Here is an 18,870-nt window from a genome sequence, read left to right as displayed (position 1 = left end):
ACCAGGGAACGCGAGAGTCGGCACTCCCGCCTGCGACTGCTCGAAAACTTCCAGCGTCAAGCCGGCCGAGACAACAACTTAGCAAAACCTACCAGGACCTCGCAAAACCTAGAAACGACTTAGCAAAGCCTACCAACAACTTAGAAAGACCTAGCATAACCTCGAAAAAGCTAAAAACAACTTAGGCAAGCCACGTAAAAGCTAAGTGATCCGAAGCACCACTGTTGACTCCAGCCTTGCACAACTAGTGCAAGGTGCGCACCTTTTTTCTGTCGTTTTCTTTTATATACTGTGTAATAAGATGATTTATTACGAGGAATAAAACACGTTCAGAACTGCGAGCACATCGCACGAATAAGAAAGTTTTAATATATCACACACTTTTTAACAACGCAAGATCACATGATAAGACTGTGCTACAACTTTTTGTGTGTGTGTGTGTCTGCAACGCATGTCTGCTATGGCGATGGTCTGAGGTCATGTTTCTCCAACGAGGATACCGCAGGTCACATAAAATGTAGGACATAATTAAAAAAAAAATAGATGCGGCCACAGGTGTACTTCGCTTAGTTTCTGCAAGGTGCTCACGTAGACGACATGATAGTATTCATTTTTCTGCGTAGTTTCGGCGTGTTAATTAAACGATCAGCATGTCAATTGTTAGTTTACTCACATTTGCTTTCGTCGATATTCGTCATTGTAACTATCTGTTTTGGTGTTTTTCCTCTCTGTCATCGTGCTTAGACAGGTGCTGTCATTATAAATCTTGGAACGTCGTCACATTGAAATGCTGATGGCGCTATGATGCCGCTAAACAATGATGGTGCTATTTCATGCCACGTCATTGCATTAAAATTTTACGTTTAAGCGCAAGGTAGTCCGAAGTGTACGACCAAACAAATCATCCACAATTGTTTGTTGCATTTCCTGTTGGTGAAAGTGCATTTTCGGACGCGTATTCCAATGTCGCTGTCGGTGTCATTGTGCAATATTTCGATCGATCCCACGCCCGCTCTGCTGAAGCTATGCTTCTCCGATATCGTTGTTGACGCTATTCTTGAGCTCACCTGAAGCGCGTCTTGAACTTCGTGATATAAGTTAGATTGAGCGAAGGTCGTGCCAACTTGAGCGAGAAGGTGCCCTTAGCCACAGTTTAAGAACGATCATGACGGTTGCTGAATTTGACGACGTAAAAGGACGTTCTAATAAAATGAAATCGCATGTTTTCTCTTGTTGCGCTTTTTACACACCTGATGGCGCTAGCCTTTTCATGTGAGGTGTTCTATGAAAGTTTAAATGCAAGTATGCAAGTTTAAATGAGCTAATTGCTACAGATACCACCGACTGAAGCGCACAGTTGATATTGCATTTTTAAGCGAAGCTCTTATTACCTCACTCGTGTCGGCGATGGTGTTGGTGTTGCAGTGCACAAAACACACACACACACACACACACACACACACACACACACACACACACACACACACACACACACACACACACACACACACACACACACACACACACACACACACACACACACACACACACACACACACACACACACACACACACACACACACACACACACACACACACACACACACACACACACACACACACACACACACACACACACACACACACACACACACACACACACACACACACACACACACACACACACACACACACACACACACACACACACACACACACACACACACACACACACACACACACACACACACACACACACACACACACACACACACACACACACACACACACACACACACACACACACACACACACACACACACACACACACACACACACACACACACACACACACACACACACACACACACACACACACACACACACACACACACACACACACACACACACACACACACACACACACACACACACACACACACACACACACACACACACACACACACACACACACACACACACACACACACACACACACACACACACACACACACACACACACACACACACACACACCGGGGGAAAAAGTGCGTGTCGGATAACGAGACCACCATGCTAACCGATTCAGCCACTGTCTTTTTTTTATTGCCTTCCTTGACACAGAGTTTATGTGCCCAGAACAGAATAACAAGATCATAGTACGGAGAACCGTCAGCTGTTTTCTGACTACAAGTCATCAGTATTTCGGCATGTGCAACAACATTTAGAATCTCGGAACCCACTCTGGGACATACGTCTGCACCCTCTGCACTTCGAGAAAATGGGACACAGATTCGCAAAAATATTCGCGAACACGTCTATAACGTCGATATCTGCGTTGTGTACAGCAGTCCCAGTTCGTCACATACGGTGCGGGCCCAGGAAGATAACCAGATCAAAAGGCACGCCATCGTCATTTTCGACCGTGAAATAACGGATTACATGCGGACTTAATGGCAAGTAATTTTTCAAGGTTATCTGTAAAATGTACCGGAAGAACACCCCACCTCACCAATCTAAAAACACATGCTCAATTGTCTCTGGTTTTTTGCATAATAAACAATGACATACTGCCCCAGGGAAGAAATAAACCCCTATTTTCTAACCATGTTTTAACGGGTAAGGTTCATGTGTGCAGATTTAAAAAAAGGTTTTAACCTCTGGCACAACGAGCACTTCTTTAACGTATTTCAAAAAAATATTTTCCTTTGCCTGCACAGTATAACTCACGGCTCAATGGCACCGGAAATAACGCATCAACAAGGTCTTTGTACAATTTTTTATGGGACAACTCGGTCAAATATTGCAAAGAAAAGCGCACTGATAAGAGGTCGAAAGGTGAAAGTGACACCATTTCTTTTATATATCCCCGTACTGGCACTTGCTGACACACCGAGGACACAACAAATTCCGGTAGCACTTCACCTAGCCTCAGTTGAATCATAGTTCTGAGAGAGGTGTTATCTACATCTCTGGGAAAACCTAATCGATTGACGAGTTCAACTGGATTCAGCCACTGTCGGTTTTTTTTTCTTTATTGGATTCACCCAATGTCGGCTCATCATACGCGACCTTTAAAGCGGGGTTTTATATGCATGAAGAAATAGACGCAGCGCAGAGCGCGAGTCGGTCACAGGCGTCGCCTCCCTTCGGAGTAGTGAAAGTGTGTGATCGCGTGTTTGCTCGCATCGCGCCCGCTGTTAACCGCCTGTTCCGGCCCGGCAGTCAAATGGCGAGGCCGCGTTTGGTTTATTCTGCCGAACAGCAGAATGCGTTGAAGGAACGGCAGCGGGGGCGGGCCGCGAGTGGGGCGTTCGGCCGAAGAACAGGCGGCGCTTGAAGAACGCCGCCGGGAACTCACTTGAGAAAGGGCTCGTCGTCGACGTGCCGACCTCGCCTTGAGGGAGCGCGAAGCCGAGGCGTTACGACAACGAACAGCCGCGGATCCAGAACTTCCCTTGCACCCCTCTTCACAGAAGTGGAAGGGCGGTCGATTTTTTTTATGTAATGTTACTGTAATTTAGAAACTCAATCACAAATCCTTCCAGACAAGTCCTGTAGGGATTAGATTGCGAAAGTACCGACTTTGGTATAATTTAATAGTGGTGGAACTGTAGGCTAGAAAAATTCATTTCCTGCTATATTAGTGGAGTGATAGTACATGCACACCTATGGGCTTTAAAAATGCGCTACGAATGTGCCTTTAAAAAAGAGGAGATGTGATAACTGAGAAATTTCCTTGCGTATAATTCCACCATAGTAGAGGTAATAATTAGTAAAATAATCATTAAATTCAAACTACGTAATATTTTGACTGACAGCCAGGCGATTGATATCAATGTCAGACTTCAAGTTTGGCTCAACCGAGACATTGCGTAAAGGTGACGCTGCTAACTTCTGTGCAAGAAGAAATGCTGTAAATTTCGCCCAGGAAACATCAACACAATTGCTGAAGACTTGCTCATGAGTGATGTAAATGCTTCCATGTGCGGGCGAACATGAAGCAGAGATCGCGGATTCCTGAAATGTTCGCTTGTGGACAACCGACGGTGATCGGAAAACAGTCGCTTATATGCGCCGGCTTTGGTCGTGAACGTTGCGCCGTTCGACATTTATTTCTTGGTCTTCTCGCTGAAATTAGCTGTAGTTCTTTACTACGGAAAAAATTAGCAGCGCGAGCTTCTTGCAACTATAAAAATCGTCGTCAAATAAGCGCTAATACTTGCATTATAATCGATTGTGGGACTCTTTGGGTGAAAAAGTCTTTTTTTATTTATTGGCATAATTACTACCTGTGTGCCATTGTAATAAAATGAATACAGAGAAAGCATAATAATTATTTCATCTTGTTAATTACACAAAAATAAACAAAAACTTTCAAATGTTAGTCTTAAACACGCTGTATATTTGATAGAGTGCATTAGTCGTGGAAGTTTTCATTATATATTTGTAAAGGGTTCGTAATCTATTCCCAGTCTGCGATTATACTCAACGAATCCCTAACGACTACCTCACAGGAGTTGCACGATCATTATTATTTCTTTAACATGTATGTACAAATATACGCAAAAACAACAAAAAGGAATGAACGGGCTGACAACCGGCGTCGATCATAAGGGACACAACGCCTGCCAACTATTCGCGAAGAAGGGGATAGAAACATAGAGGCAGAAGATGGGAAGAAGGGAACGAAAGAGGAAAGAAAGAACAAGCTGAAAGATTCCAAAGACTAAAGTAGAAAAACAAATATAGCATGGCAGTATTTAGCGTTCGAAAGCTAAATACGGACACTCTGCATACGGGGTAAAAATGGTAAGGTTAACTGATCAGTGCGTCTTGGGATAAAACAAATGAGAGAGAGAGAGAGAGAGAGAGAGAGAGAGAGAGAGAGAGAGAGAGAGAGGGGGGGGGGGTGAAACGATCAGGGAAACGTAAGGAGGTTAACCAAGGACATGACCGATTTGCTGGGCCATAATCTGGGCACTTGGTAAATTTCTACCCTACCTCGATGGCCGCCACTTCTACGTAATTACAGACCACCATGCACTGTGTTGGTTGTCCGCGTTGAAGGATCCATCAGGCCGATTAGGTCGCTGGGCTTTGCGATTGCAAGAATTTGACGTGCCCGTTGTCTACAGGCCTGACCGCCGCCACACCGATGCCGATGCGCTTTCCCGCTAGCCCGTGTCAACCGAAAGCGCTGTCTGCTTGTCTGCCGTTGACAAAGTACTTTCGTTCCCAGTGGGCTGCGACATGGCTTCGGATCACCGCAAAGAAGCCTGCAACAAAACTCTTTTCCGCTTCCTCTGAAACACGTCTACTCTTCCGCCACCTTCTTGAGGTTTGCGCCGTCAAGCTTCTCACTTTTGAAATTTGGGATGGCCTTCTCTATCGCCGGAATTACGTCTCTGGCGCTCGCAGGTGCTTCCTTGTCATACGTCGACATCTTTGTGGTGAAATCTGTTCTGCCTTCCAGACTGATCCAAAGTGTGCACATTTGGGTGTCTCTAAGACGTACACCGGTCTCCGCTCCAGGTTTTATTCGCGAGGCATGTACACATTTGAGTGTAAGTGCATTCGATCCTGCCCTCAGTGCCAACGCCGCAAGGTACCTGCTCAGCATGTCTCTAGTACACTCCAGCCAATCCCGTCTCCTGCCAACACTTTCAATCGCATAGGCATTGACCTGCACGGACCCCATTCGAGCACGACTTCGGTAAACCGTTCGACAGTCATCGCTATCGACCACTTGACGCGATATGGGGAAACAGCTGCTCGGCCTGCTGCCGCAGCTCTTGATATAGCATCCTTCCTCCTGAAAAACTTTATTCTCCATCACAGCGCACCTCGCGAACTTTCGAGCGATAGAAGACATGTCTTCCTCTCCGAAGTCGTAAACGCTATCCTTGCTGAATGTCGCATCGTTGATCGCACCACCACCGCCTTCCATGCTCAAACTTATGGTTTGACGGAATGATTTAACCACACCCTTGGTGACATGCTCTCCAAATACGTCACCTCTGATCCCACTGATTGGGACCTTATTTTGCCATTTACCACGTATACGCCCACAACACTGCACCACGGGCAACCACAAACTTTTCGTCATTCTTTCTCTTTTATGGCCGCGAACCTTCGACTACACTCGATACCATTCTTCCGTAAAGACCCGACCCATTCGAATGTACGCCCATCTCTGAAACCGCCCGCCGCGCCGAGGAATACAGTCAGCTCGCCCGTTCATTTACAACCGTCGACCTATGACAACGATAATCTCGACGTGACGATGCCTACCCGCATTGTAACGTTCTTCTAGACTCCCTTGTGTGGCTTTGGGATCCAGCTGTTTCTGCTGGCTTTTCATCCATGCTTGTTTGCAAATATCAATAAGTAAAGGCAAGGCGCAAAAGACAAGGACTGAAGAAGGACACAAACGACAGGACCAGCGCCACTCGCAACTAAGTTTATTTCCGCAACAAGCCTGCCTTATGTTGGTTAATCAAGCCGAATCACACACGAAAAGTTAGAAGTACAATACAGCAATCCATTGACCACTCAGGAATTATATCTGATACAAAAGATCAAAAGAGCAAACAAGAACCACACGTGGATCAGCACTGGAAGAAATTCATCGAGCGCAGTCTTTACCAAACCAAGGGGTAAAAAAAAAAAACGAGACATAAAAGTCACTCACCTAAAAAAACTGATAAAACTTGTGACCGTGCGAAAAATGATCCACGTGACAAGCAATGAAATGGATAGAACGTAATTATGGGGTTTTAGGTGCCAAAACTACGATCTGTTTATGAGGCACGTTTCGTTGTAAATCCATTGCTAAGCATTAAAAGGTGATATTATCATTACGTAAATTGAAATTATTGTGACGCCTTGCAGAAAAAATTGGTGTGTTATACACTTCTCTTGAAAATAGCGCTACTTTTGTAACAAGACTTTTGTGAAAGCTTCGTAAGCATTGTAACAGTTTCGCGTAAACTGTAAACTTATAACGCATTAGTTTGCCTTTGATGTTCTAACAGATCTAGCTTACAGAACTGCCATATCTGTCGTCGGTGCCGAGTAATAGATTTGTAATGTTTGAACTTCAGTATTGCTATCGTTGTAGTTTTCGACACTTCTTGTAGAAAATTCGTGGTCACAAAGTAAAATTCTGCTTTCTATAGTAGGCATGATTGAGATTTTTTCCTAAATGCAACAAACTTCCTTGGAATTGGTTCAAGGGTTGTCTAGTAAAAGCTTTTGTGCATTTCGCATGAATTTGAACGGGGAAATCGGTGCTGTTCTAACGTAAGGCTTTTTCTAATATAATCCTTGAAACCACTGGATGCAAAAACGCACACTCCTTGCGACACTTAAGTAAAGAATGTCAACAAAAATTGTCCCGTAAGAGCACCAGTATGCGCAGCTGTTGAATATTTTTGAAATATTAAACAGCTGTTCATATTTGTGCGGACAGTAAAGAGGAAATTGTGCCCAGAAGCCTTCCTCTAACAGTGAGAGGATTGTTACTTCACTAGAACGCTTTATTTGCTTTTTTGTGCTTTATGTTTGACGTCAATGCATTCTCTAGTTGTAACGTAACTTAGGATAATAAGACAGCTTGTCAGAAACCTTATGGCCCTTCTGTCCTTGGTAGCATACGTTCGTTATATAAGTCGCAGTTGACTCTTAGAGACGCTCTAATATTAAACGAAGAATTTACAGCAATAAATATTCCGCCCTGCTGTCGCATTAGAGTAGCTTTTTTCGGCACTTGGGACAAGTATACAGCGGCATGAACGCGAGGAAAGGAAATACTTTCGGTGGACGAAAAACGCGAGCGTTGAGGGCAGGCGTGACAGCTATAACCGCCAGATAAACGTTGTTATCGACCGTTCTTCGATGACTTTCCTGATGTTTGCAGAACCATACTTGTCTTTGATTTCGAGCATGACTCTTTCTTCGCCTCTGAAAAGTGAAAACAAAAGAACAACGTTTTCTCAGTAAGGGAAGCAACTGTACTTTAAGGGAAGTATTTTTAAAAATAAAAGTAGAAGGAATGTATTTAGTGACCTATATAGTGGTGATGGCTGCTCCTTTTCGCGTAATAACAATGACAGTAGGCAAGATGCTGTTACTGCCTGTCGCCAAATGATCTTTGTCACTTACGAAATCACTCCACTGTTGCCTTCGTCTTCATCTGCTTATCCTCACACTGCCATTGTACGCGTTGTACGCCCCAAGGCGTATCGGGTCCCGGAGACCCCATTGAACTTTGTGTCACACTTTTCCCATGCAATCCGTGTTCGCGCGCAACGAGTCGATACTTTCGTCGCCGAAGAGTAGTTTGCGTAGCTGGTTATCTTGCGGACGTAGAAAAAAAAAAACTGTTGAAGTGTAGCGAAACAGAAGGAGGACGAGGTGGTGGTGCCTGTTGGTACATCATTTTTGTTATGACCCCGCCTTGTGCCTCCACGTAAATGGTGTGCATATACGCCTTGTCTTAACATCTCTCCGTAACATTTCCCTAAATCAAAAAGTAACGCCACATGTTGGGAAAATCTGAAGTGGAGTGTGACAAGGAAGTACAGGAAGTCCACATATATTTATGCACGTATTGCAACATACAAAAACAAAGAGGTGAGGACATACCAGGAAAGCGCCGCAGTGAGATCTCAAATAAAACACTACACTGACATAAAAAGTTCTGGAAAATTTCTGTTTGCATATGCGTCACATGAATGTAGCACATAGTGCAGTTAAAATGGTGTTAGAAAACCTCCAATCAGATATAGTTTGGTACAACCTCAATAAATCATTAATATTCGACAAGAACGTAGCCCCAAAGCTTAAAGAAAGAAATAGAGAGAGAGAGAGAGAGAACTTTAATAAGCACCAGCAGTGCTTAAAAAAGAAAAAAAGAAAGAAAAGAAAATATAACAGTTGCCGTTGTCTCCGCTAAACAAACTGTCCGACATTGTGCGTGCGCTGCTGACAGAAATTCTACGGCACTAACTTCCGGGAAAATGTAAAGGTAAGTAAATAAAAAGGCACAATAAAATGTGACAAGTGCTCACCCGTTGAGGACGATCACAACGACAGCCGATTCTGGTGTCAGGAACGCTCCGTAGCTGAGGTTCTCTGTACTTCGACTAAGACGCAAGCCAATCCTGATGCTGCCTCGCGGGAGAAACTTGCTGTAAAAAAAAAAAAGTGAATGATCAATCTTATTTTTCACATTTTACATCTCTATATGCAAAGGGGCTCTAAAGCTATTGCAGGGGTGGAGCGAAAAAAAAAAGGAAGAATTTACTTGGACACGGAATACCTGAAGTGGCCTAAGGCGTAGTACATTGGCTGTTTGTAGAACTCTTTAGCAGTAGCGTTCACTATGATGGGCGAGTCGACGAAATTTCTAGCCCAGTTGGGGCCGCCTTGAGTATCCAAAGCTAGGTTCCAGTCCGTCCAGCCGTTAGCCCAATGATTAAGGTTCTGTAGGTCGAGGAAAGAAGAAACAAAATCTACCAATGTGTTTCGTGAAAATGGAAATGATGCAAGTAAACCAGCTGCCCTTTACGGAATGCGCACTGCGAAATGGTTCGTTCTGCATGCTTCGGTAACTTCTATGATGGAGCTTGAAGCCCCGTTTGATGGAATATTGTTATCTCGGGTTGAGGTTAGAAGGCAAGTTCTGAGGACTGAGAAAGTTGAGAGGTTGCTATTATCTTCTGCGTTGCTGCAGCAATTGAAACGCTCTTCCTACATGATTACACCATCGTGTTCAAAGCATGACACCAGGAAGTGGCACACAGCAAATGCACGCCGCAAATGTGTTCCAAGTTATCGCCCTTCAACTCTTTGGTGCACATAGAACTATATGGCAAATAAACACGCATTCATAACTAAATTTTACTCCTTGTCGCGTGGGAGGTGCTAGTCTGCACTCTTCTTTCAGCCTTAATGCTGATAACTTCAGCAGTAACTCTGCACCACCGTCCTGTCACCTGTGGTACGAACAGTCTGTGTGTGTGTCACTTCTAGCTAGAAACCAATATGCTACCGTACCAATTCGGCCAACTTTGTATCCTTTTGCATTTTTTGTTGTTGTTGTTTGACAACATTCGAATAGCCTCCCCCGCATGTCAATGCCATGGTGGTGAGAAAGTGTAAAGAAAATGAAATATTATCAAATGCAGAACTAGCAGGCAGAAGTTATAGCGTTGCTTTTTATTTGAGGAAGCATAAATATATTTATGGCTGAAATAAATGATGTACCGAAAAGCAGAGAGGGTGACCAGAAGGAGTTCCGGTTGGCTTTCTTGCATGGCGGGAGGATGTGTGGGGATAAAGAGAGAAAAAGAGCGTAAAGAGAGAGAAAGAGACAGGAGCGCAAACTAAGCCATGTGCGCTATATACAGCGGTAACAAGCGACGTTCATAAGGCCTATCATGTAGGCCTGTAGACCTCAGGTACTCGAACAGTGCAAACATTGCCTTCTGCGCGGAGTTCCTTTCGCGAGCATTTACCTCGAGCTTTTGTTGTGATAGCAGACAAGTGCCCGCTCTATCCAGCACTGTGCACATGACTTACCGCTCAGCACTAAACATCGCGGGCAGACACAGAGAAGTTGTGTGAGTGTCTCGTCGCGGCTACAGGTGTTGCACCTGGGCGCGTCGGTAACGTTAATGAGGAAAGGGACACCGTGCCACAAACGGTACAATGTGGTATGTTCAGGTCATGGTAACCCGGGCGGTAGACGCAGTTGTAGATCCCGGTACAACAAGACGTGGTGAAAGCGTTGTCACAGGGGCAATGCTCATTAGCTCCAGCGCTGCCGAACCGCAGCGTGGAGTCGAAGCAGTTGAGTCGAGACACGTCAACCGCGCTTGTGATCAATAATCGGGTGGCTTTGTGGCACAATTACCCTGAGAGATAAGAGCTCAGGAAACCATTGAAGCATAGTGTTTACGTGTGTCAACCACCTGAAATCTCCTTACTTGCTGTCAAATCTAATGCTTCTTTTTATTCACTATAGTGTTTTTATTGGGAATATATGAGTGACGAAGATGTCTGTAGGCTCTCGAAGCCCTGCCATAGTCTCCTATATGATAACTGCGTCGCGCGTGGCTTTGCCGCACATACTTCACTCTCGTAAACAGGAGAGGCCTCCTCACCTGGAGTATGTCGGTGGCGTACTGCTCCGCGCGACTCCAACTGCCCAGCATCACCTTGTACTCGGGCTCACTATTATAACCTGTGCAGGCCTCAGAGGGCAAGATAAACATTCCCGGGTAGCTGTTATGCACCATGTTCAATACCCAAGGTCCCATTAGCCAGTTCTTGTACCAATGTACAGCCACTCCACTGACGTATTTGGCTGCTTCACGGTCGCCCAGTACCTGTGGACCAATACATGGACAACGTGAGATTGGGAAAGAGCGCTGACACTACTATGTAAAATGGATCGCATCTTAATTCGAGGCGGCGTTTGGACAACACTTCAAGTAAAATACGCTCAAAGTTTACTCAGTGATGGAAAATAAGACATTGGTCTGGCAACCGGCAGAAATGTACGCATTATTTCTGGAAAGAAACCTGCCTGTTGAGGCTTAGTAGATGTGTGCAGTAAAGACAGCTTTGATATACGAATGATATGTACCTGAATTATAAAGCTTCCGTAGGACTTTGTGTTCTTTCTAAGGACGGGAAAGGGTCGCTTACCTAGAGATAAGAAAATAGCAGTCGAACTATGTAGGCTAGCTTGCATAAATGCATTCTAGAACAACACATAATTTTACCTGTTGTTTACCTTTTCTTGAAATTTCTGTGTACATGATGTGTAGCACTACATATGAGTGAACGGGACAGGTCAGTACGAGAAGAAAACCTCAGAACAGAAATTTGTTTCACATCTGGATGTGGCTAGGTGACTACATACTATACAAGGAAACTACGAATAGGTACAAAGCCAGCTTTTTAGGAATTAACTTATTTCCAGCCGTAGAAAGTATAATGAAGTCACGTCTGCTTAGCAGAAATACTAAGACGCACCGCTTTCGAGATATCCATCCTTACTATGTTATACAAGATACACTGGTGCTCCACTTAAAAAAAGATCCTTCCTATAGTAATTCAAGACAAGTATAACTGGAACGCCAATGAATTTTTGGCGGATGTTGTTGACGGATACATCCAATGTGGTGTTAGTATTACGATATTTGTTAAACAGGCATGACTTCACTCCTCCTTCAATTTTGGAATCGCTAAGTGTGGGGAATAATCATAATGTTAATTAGTAAATATTTTAATACGCTGCAGTGCTGGTAACTTCCGCTCTTTGTAGAAATCCCCGTGAAAATGAAGACAGAACACAATTTGACACAGACGATTTCTGAAAATCTCCAATCATGATGACGATAATAATAATAATAATAATAATAATAATAATAATAATAATAATAATAATAATAATAATAATAATAATAATAATAATAATAATAATAATAATAATAATAATAATAATAATAATAATAATAATAATAATAATAATAATAATAATAATAATAATAATAAGCGGGTGCTATATGCCCCTTGCGCGTGCTTTACAATAAACGTACATGGCAGACAATGCCTGTTTGCTATTTTATTGCGCTGTGATATAAAGCTTTCCGTGCTAAAATATTATTGGCCGCACAGACTAGTGCGATCTACCACTTTGCTAAATTACAAAGGGGTCTGTTCCAAATCGCAGTCGTTCTTATGAGATGGAGCAAGGGCTCCATGACCTGGAAGCTACAAATAGAGTCCAGTCAAGGAGTGTAATGAACGCACCACGTTCGCCCAGTACCACACTCCAATACGGTTGTCGTCGAAAATCATGAGTTTCAGCCTGTGCGGGCCATAGCCTGCCTTTGTCAACTCCGGTCCCAGATCCTGTTTGATGAAGTCCCTCTGTGTTTGAGGCGTGAAGCCCATAGCCTGCCAGGGATAGAGTGGTACGATGCCGGACGTTGGCTCGTTCTGCGTCGTCAGACCCCACATGGGAACCCCTTGTCTCTCGTACTCTTGGACAAACCTGGAAAGCACACGCAGCGAAGGAAAACAGCTTTTACGATGCCGCATTTCAAGACTGACTTGCGTTTATTCGGCGTTTCGGGGCAGTGGCGCGTGAGTAAGCTCAATTACTTGCAATTATTTTTTTTCTGACGTTACGCCTTTACAAAAGCCCGGTTTTAACTATCAATTGTAGGTGCTAAAAATATGATGTATCAGATAACTTGATATACCCAAGCTCTTCTATAAAACAAAACCCGCCGTGGTTGCTCAGTGGCTATGGTGTTAGGCTGCTCAGCACAAGGTCACGGGATCGAATCCCGGCCATGGCGGCCCCATTTCGATGGGGGCGAAATGCGAAAACATCCGTGTACTTAGATTTAGGTGCATGTTAAAGAACCCCAGGTGGTCGAAATTTCCGGAGTCCTCCACGACGGCGTGCCTCATTATCAGAAAGTGGTTTTGGCACGTAAAACCCTATAATTTAATTGTTAATTTTTTGTTATAGAAAAGAGCTCAAACGAACAGTTTCGTTGCGTTCCCTTTATATTGATGTATTATCGCCAGTGGATAAAAAGGAGCAAGAATCTAGTTATTGAAAACAAATGTGTGCGTATTCTAGACAGTAGTTATGCCTGGACCTTGAACTGTTTCACCAGTGTCACTGTGTAATGGCTTATTATATATACGCTTCTGGCACGCTTCCGAGCAATATCCCAAGCGGCTTTATGGCGATGGTATAGCGTGCGCTCTTCGTACCGTATATCCACTGTCAGTTCCATTATGAAGACAAATATTTTACGTGGGTATTGGTCAGTTAGTTTTTTGTGTTCGAATTAGATAATAATTCCCTTCATCTGGGTTCATTACATTCGGGCTCGTATGTACTACAGGCAGCACAAAGTCATATGAGGATATTCACATTTTCCTGGAAGAGCGTATCGACGACGTTTGCCAAGTTAGCCACGTGCGAGTCAAGCACATTATAGGAAATGAAAGGGAAGGAGGGAATAAAACACCTCAGTACGACCTGAATTGCCGGTATTTTAAGGTGAAGGCCTTGCATCTCTAAGCTTCAAGGTCGCGTTGTGAGGTACAGAAAATCGGAGCGATCGTGCCATGGCTTGCGCGTTCGTCGTCGTCGTCTTCCACATCGCTTCCCCATCGATGCCGCTAATAATGTCAAAAAAGCAGATTTAATTAATATACAGTTAATTAAGGGACTTTAACTCACGACCTCTGGTGGGAGTCGAACCCCCGACCCTTTGTGTTAATTAGGGCGGAGTTGATTAAGACACTGTAAATTAATATAGAGGTAATTAAGGCACTCGAACTTACGACCTTTTGTGGAATTTAAAGCCAAGTTGATTAGGGTACAGATAATTAATGTAGCTTTGGTTAACGCACTCGAACCGATTACCTTAAGTTGGAAAAAACAAGTAATGAGACGTACCAACGCATTCGAATGAGAATGTCAAGTAATTTAATGGATGTCTCTAGAGCGGGCAGGTTTTCGCCCTCCTTGGCGTGGGCCAAAGTGAATCAATTTTTTTCCATGCGGCTGATTAAGAAGTGTTTCGAAATTTTCATTGAGGTGTGTGGTCAGTGCTTGGGCTGTCTGCTGCTTTCTCCCCAGCGTATCGATGCGCGGTGCATGAACATGAACACTGCGTGGCGTTGCACGCTGCATAGGATAAAAATGAGCGCAATTGTGCGGCACATTTGGTTGTATGTCACTTCATCAACCGCTTCACTAAAACTACGCATAACATAAATTTAAAAAAGTTCTACCATGTGCGTTAGATGTGATTTTTTCTTTCTTTCCTTTTTTTTCTTCTTTTTTTTTTGTTGCATTCCTGCTCAAGACAAGTTATTATCCCGTGGTCCTGTTCTTCACTTTTTTGGGGCCCACTCTGGTGCGACATTGTTGGGCCGCCCCTAGCACGCGCTGGCATTTACGGAGGCATTTGGTTACTTGTTCTTTATTGGAATGAATGACACAACCATGTGTAACTCTTGCGGAAGTGAAGAAAGTGTTAAAAACGTGTTGTGCCTTTAACAATTGTACGACGTCAAACGCAAACCTCTCCAGAGAGCAGTAAACCTGCCAGATCACAAAGACACTCAGAAGGTCTGAAATAAACCGTTTTTGGAAACGTAAGTTTCTGTACGGTGGGGGGGGGGGGGCGAAGAGGGTTATCATGGCCGTACGCGTCGCCATGGCGGTTAAGGCAATGATAGAATTACTGCAATAGGCATATGCTTCTGCAATCGTTTATAAAACTTTGCGCACACAATAAGTTACCGTTCTCTCGTTTGTCTTTTTACTCCCCTCCCCCTGTGCAGGGATGAAACTGTGTATATGTGCGCGTCTGGGTACCCTCCCTGCCTTGCATCTTTTCTCGCTCTTTCCCTTGAGCCTGCTTTTTCTAGAATTGAATTCTACTTATTTTCGAATCATTGATCACTAAAACGTGTTGTTAGCTTACAAGAAAGTACGCGTGTGCCTGGGCCTCTAAGTGAGAATTACTACTATTAAGCACACAAAATAAGTACGAGTGTATCCCAATAGTTCATCCAGTATGGAAGTCAGCAAAAAAGGGGAACAGGGTGTAGCAGCGCCGCTTTCTCGCTCTCTACAATCGAAAGGACCAGGTTGACCTCGAATACGAGCGAGACTGCTGTATTACGAGGCAGAATTTTGCGTACGCTTTTTTTGCCACACGTCTTTAGTGCTTTTTCGAAAGGGAGATCGACGAACAGACGGAACGAAGTATTAACATCAAATATATTGTGAAATCCGGCAAAAATGTCAGAGAAATTCATCGACCGTTGCAAAGGGCAAATGGAAAGTACGCCCTGAGGAGCCATGTTCAAATTAGTCCAGCGATATTGAGAAGGTCGTGAAGACAATACAAGATGAGGGCGCCGCATCAAACATTGATCATGTGCATTCTTTTGTGCGCAGTTACCGTCGAATTACTGTTGGAATGATAGCAGAAGCCCTTGGTTTGAGAATGTCTTTCGTTCGTTGGATTTTTTAGTGAAAATTTTGAAACACTATCTTTTGGAGCCCGCACGTGGCCTACATGAAACGGCGCCTGACAGCGACTTCCCAGTAGTTTAAGTACTTGACAGGAAAGACGTGGGTGATGTCAGTAGACGCAATGCTGAAACTCTACAGAGCTCTCTTTCTCGGTTTTTTAAAGATATAGTCTACCTGTACTAAACAACACCTGCAAGATAAATATTCCAGTTCTGCAGGCAACACAAGCTCAAGCACTCAGAGTTTGCCCTAATTTGCCCAGATGCACGTCAACAGAGGCAACTATTGCGATTACTCGGGATCATCCAATGCAAACTCACATTACGGTGGAAGCCTTGAGAACGCACATCAGACATTCTGCACGTGCCCCCTATCACCACCTTGCGACCCTACTTTCAGACATGCACCAAACATCATTCTCTAAAACTATCGTCAAGTGCAACGGCAAACATCGCACGGGCTTCACCGCTGCATCTAAACCATCGATACCCCCCAGGTGGCTTATCAGCCCCACAGTACATCTCAGTGTACCAGGAATCTGGAAAAAGTCTGAGCTGTCCGCCTGTGTTGAAACAAATGTCTCTCCTTCTTCTGCACGAGAGGTATGCGGTCAGTGTACATATTTATTCTGATGGTTCCACAAATATCCAGTGTTCCTCTTGTGCTGTGGTTGTCCCAGCAAGAGCTATTACAATCAGCTTTAGGACTGACCACCCAATGACATCGACATCTGCGGAACTAGCTGCTCTTCGCGCTGCACCTTGTTTTGTCAATCGGGAACCACCTCGACAATGGCCAATCTTCAGTGACTCAAAGGCAGCTCTACAATCAGTGCTATCTGCTCTGCGTCGCGGGCCATACGAGCAGATCGTATTTGATATTAGATGCCTACTCCATACATCACATGAGAAACGATGCTACATGACGTTTCAGTGGCTGCCAAGTCACTGCCGCGTCACAGGAAACGAAGACGCCGATAATGCCACTCGGGCAGTTCTTGAAGACACACAGGAAGAAACCGTACCACTTTCACTGTCCGACGCAGCCAGCGCACTTCGAGTGCTTGCACAGGAGATCATGCATGATCTCCTGTGCAAGCACTCGAAGTGTGCTGGCTGCGTCGGACAGTGAAAGGGGTACGGTATGGTACACCATAGAGAGAGCATGCTCTCTCTATAGTGTACACCAAGCAGCCAGACCAACTGGAGCAATCGTCAATACCACCTGCCCTCCCTGATGCATCTCTGTATGTCAACTGGACTCCGCCGAAGAGAGGCCAGTCTGCTTTATCGCTTATGGCTAGGGGTGGCATTCAAGAAATCTTACTCATTTCGGATTGGAATGGTTAACAACATTCTCTGCAATGCCTGTCTTTGCGAGGAGACGCTAGAACACATTCTGTGCGACTGTCCTGAATATAATGTTCGGAGACAGTCCCTGGCGTCCATTCTAGCGCACCTTGACAATAGACCATTGTCAGTTGAAACGATTTTCACATGTCGCCGACAGAAGACATCGCATCTGAAGGCGACGAAGGGACTACTTCGGTTTTTGAAAGAGACGGGCTTGGGCAGGCGGCTGTGACAGTGATGTGACGCACCACGCAAGAGGGACGGAGTGTAACTGTCGATATGTGTGCTGTGCTATGTGCTCTCTCTCTCTCCTCCTCATCTTTCATCCCCCCATCCCGCTTCCATGTGTAGGGTAGCAAACCGGTTGAGCTAAACTGGTTAACCTCCCTACCTTTCTTTCTCCACTTTTTCCTTCCTTCCTTCCTTGAAACACAAAATTTTTCCACCAAAATGATGCCGAAAATACGGGCTGCTGGGCCGGTATTTTGTAGCGATGCCTTTTCCGATTCTATGCCTTTTCGGGATTTTCGCGCTTGGCCAGTGGTCAGAGCGACGGTCTGCCCACATTATCAACGGGATCAGGCGGCCATGTGTGGTGGATGATAAGAATAGCATAGAATAAGGCATAAGGCATCGCTACAAAATAGCGGCCCTGAGCAAATATAACTACGACGAAAATAATGTTTCATTGATGGCAAAACGAAGTGCCAGCTAAAATCGACTTAAGACCATCTCAGAGAGAGAGAAAGAAGTTTAATGACACGAAATGCCGAGAGGTCGGCCTGAGGTATATTCCTCTAGCCAGCTACTCGGCATTGGGGGAAGGGGAAGTGGGAAAGAAAGAGGGAAGAAAGAGGTGCATGATGGGTGACGATGACGATAGAAGGAAGATGTAGAAAATATGGCAAGCAATTGGGCATGCTCAAAATCTGCAGTCCAGGCCTGTAATTTTTAAAAAGTTCAGTAATGCCTTGATGGCCTTAAAACTCGACTGAGCGTCTGGCCAAGAGCCTAAAATAATATCCTCCGACAACGGTGCACTGTCGAGACGCGTAAGGTCCTTGACCAACCTATCACGCTCTTCCACGAACTTAGGGCAGTCACAAAGCACATGACCTATAGTTTCAGTCACATTGCACACCTCACAGTGTGGAGACTCGGTGCGTCGCATGAGGTGCACGTATCCGCGCGTAAACGCTACCCCCAGCCTTAGTCTGTGCAGAAGACTGGCATCGCTTCGTTGAATTTTCGGTGGTAGCCTAAAAAGACCATCTCAGGTAGAACAAAGGCCTTATCGCGGTGCCAATAACATTTTGTTTCTCCCATTTTCAGAATGAATGTGTCCATAAATATCGTAGATGCAATGACCAAGGTCAATGTTTGTAAAAGATAGCACGTAGCTAGCAGGTTGTCGCACAACGT

At 44.6% G+C, this 18,870-nt stretch overlaps 2 protein-coding genes across 5 annotated transcripts in view; one reads left to right on the top strand and one right to left on the bottom strand.

The window, feature by feature from the left end:
- LOC135904071 (uncharacterized) overlaps positions 1-18,870 on the top strand; it is a 592,735-nt gene that overhangs the window by 155,684 nt on the left and 418,181 nt on the right. The window lies entirely within an intron of this gene.
- Positions 6,454-18,870, bottom strand: part of LOC135905478 (lysosomal acid glucosylceramidase-like) — a 48,309-nt gene continuing 35,892 nt past the window's right edge. For all 4 annotated transcript variants that reach the window (XM_070531885.1, XM_070531886.1, XM_065436436.2 and 1 more), the window contains 5 exons: positions 12,829-13,072; positions 11,172-11,396; positions 9,326-9,489; positions 9,075-9,194; positions 6,454-7,965 (listed from right to left, as the gene is read on the bottom strand). In XM_070531885.1, the coding sequence (XP_070387986.1) occupies positions 7,860-7,965; positions 9,075-9,194; positions 9,326-9,489; positions 11,172-11,396; positions 12,829-13,072 (859 nt within the window). In that variant the 3' untranslated portion in view covers positions 6,454-7,859. The remainder of the gene's footprint in view (positions 7,966-9,074; positions 9,195-9,325; positions 9,490-11,171; positions 11,397-12,828; positions 13,073-18,870) is intronic.

Source organism: Dermacentor albipictus, chromosome 1, assembly GCF_038994185.2.
Source record: "Dermacentor albipictus isolate Rhodes 1998 colony chromosome 1, USDA_Dalb.pri_finalv2, whole genome shotgun sequence".
Classification (NCBI taxonomy): Eukaryota; Metazoa; Arthropoda; class Arachnida; order Ixodida; family Ixodidae; genus Dermacentor; species Dermacentor albipictus.
The sequence above is the reverse complement of the archived record's forward strand: the minus strand, read 5'-3'. Positions and strand labels throughout refer to the sequence as shown.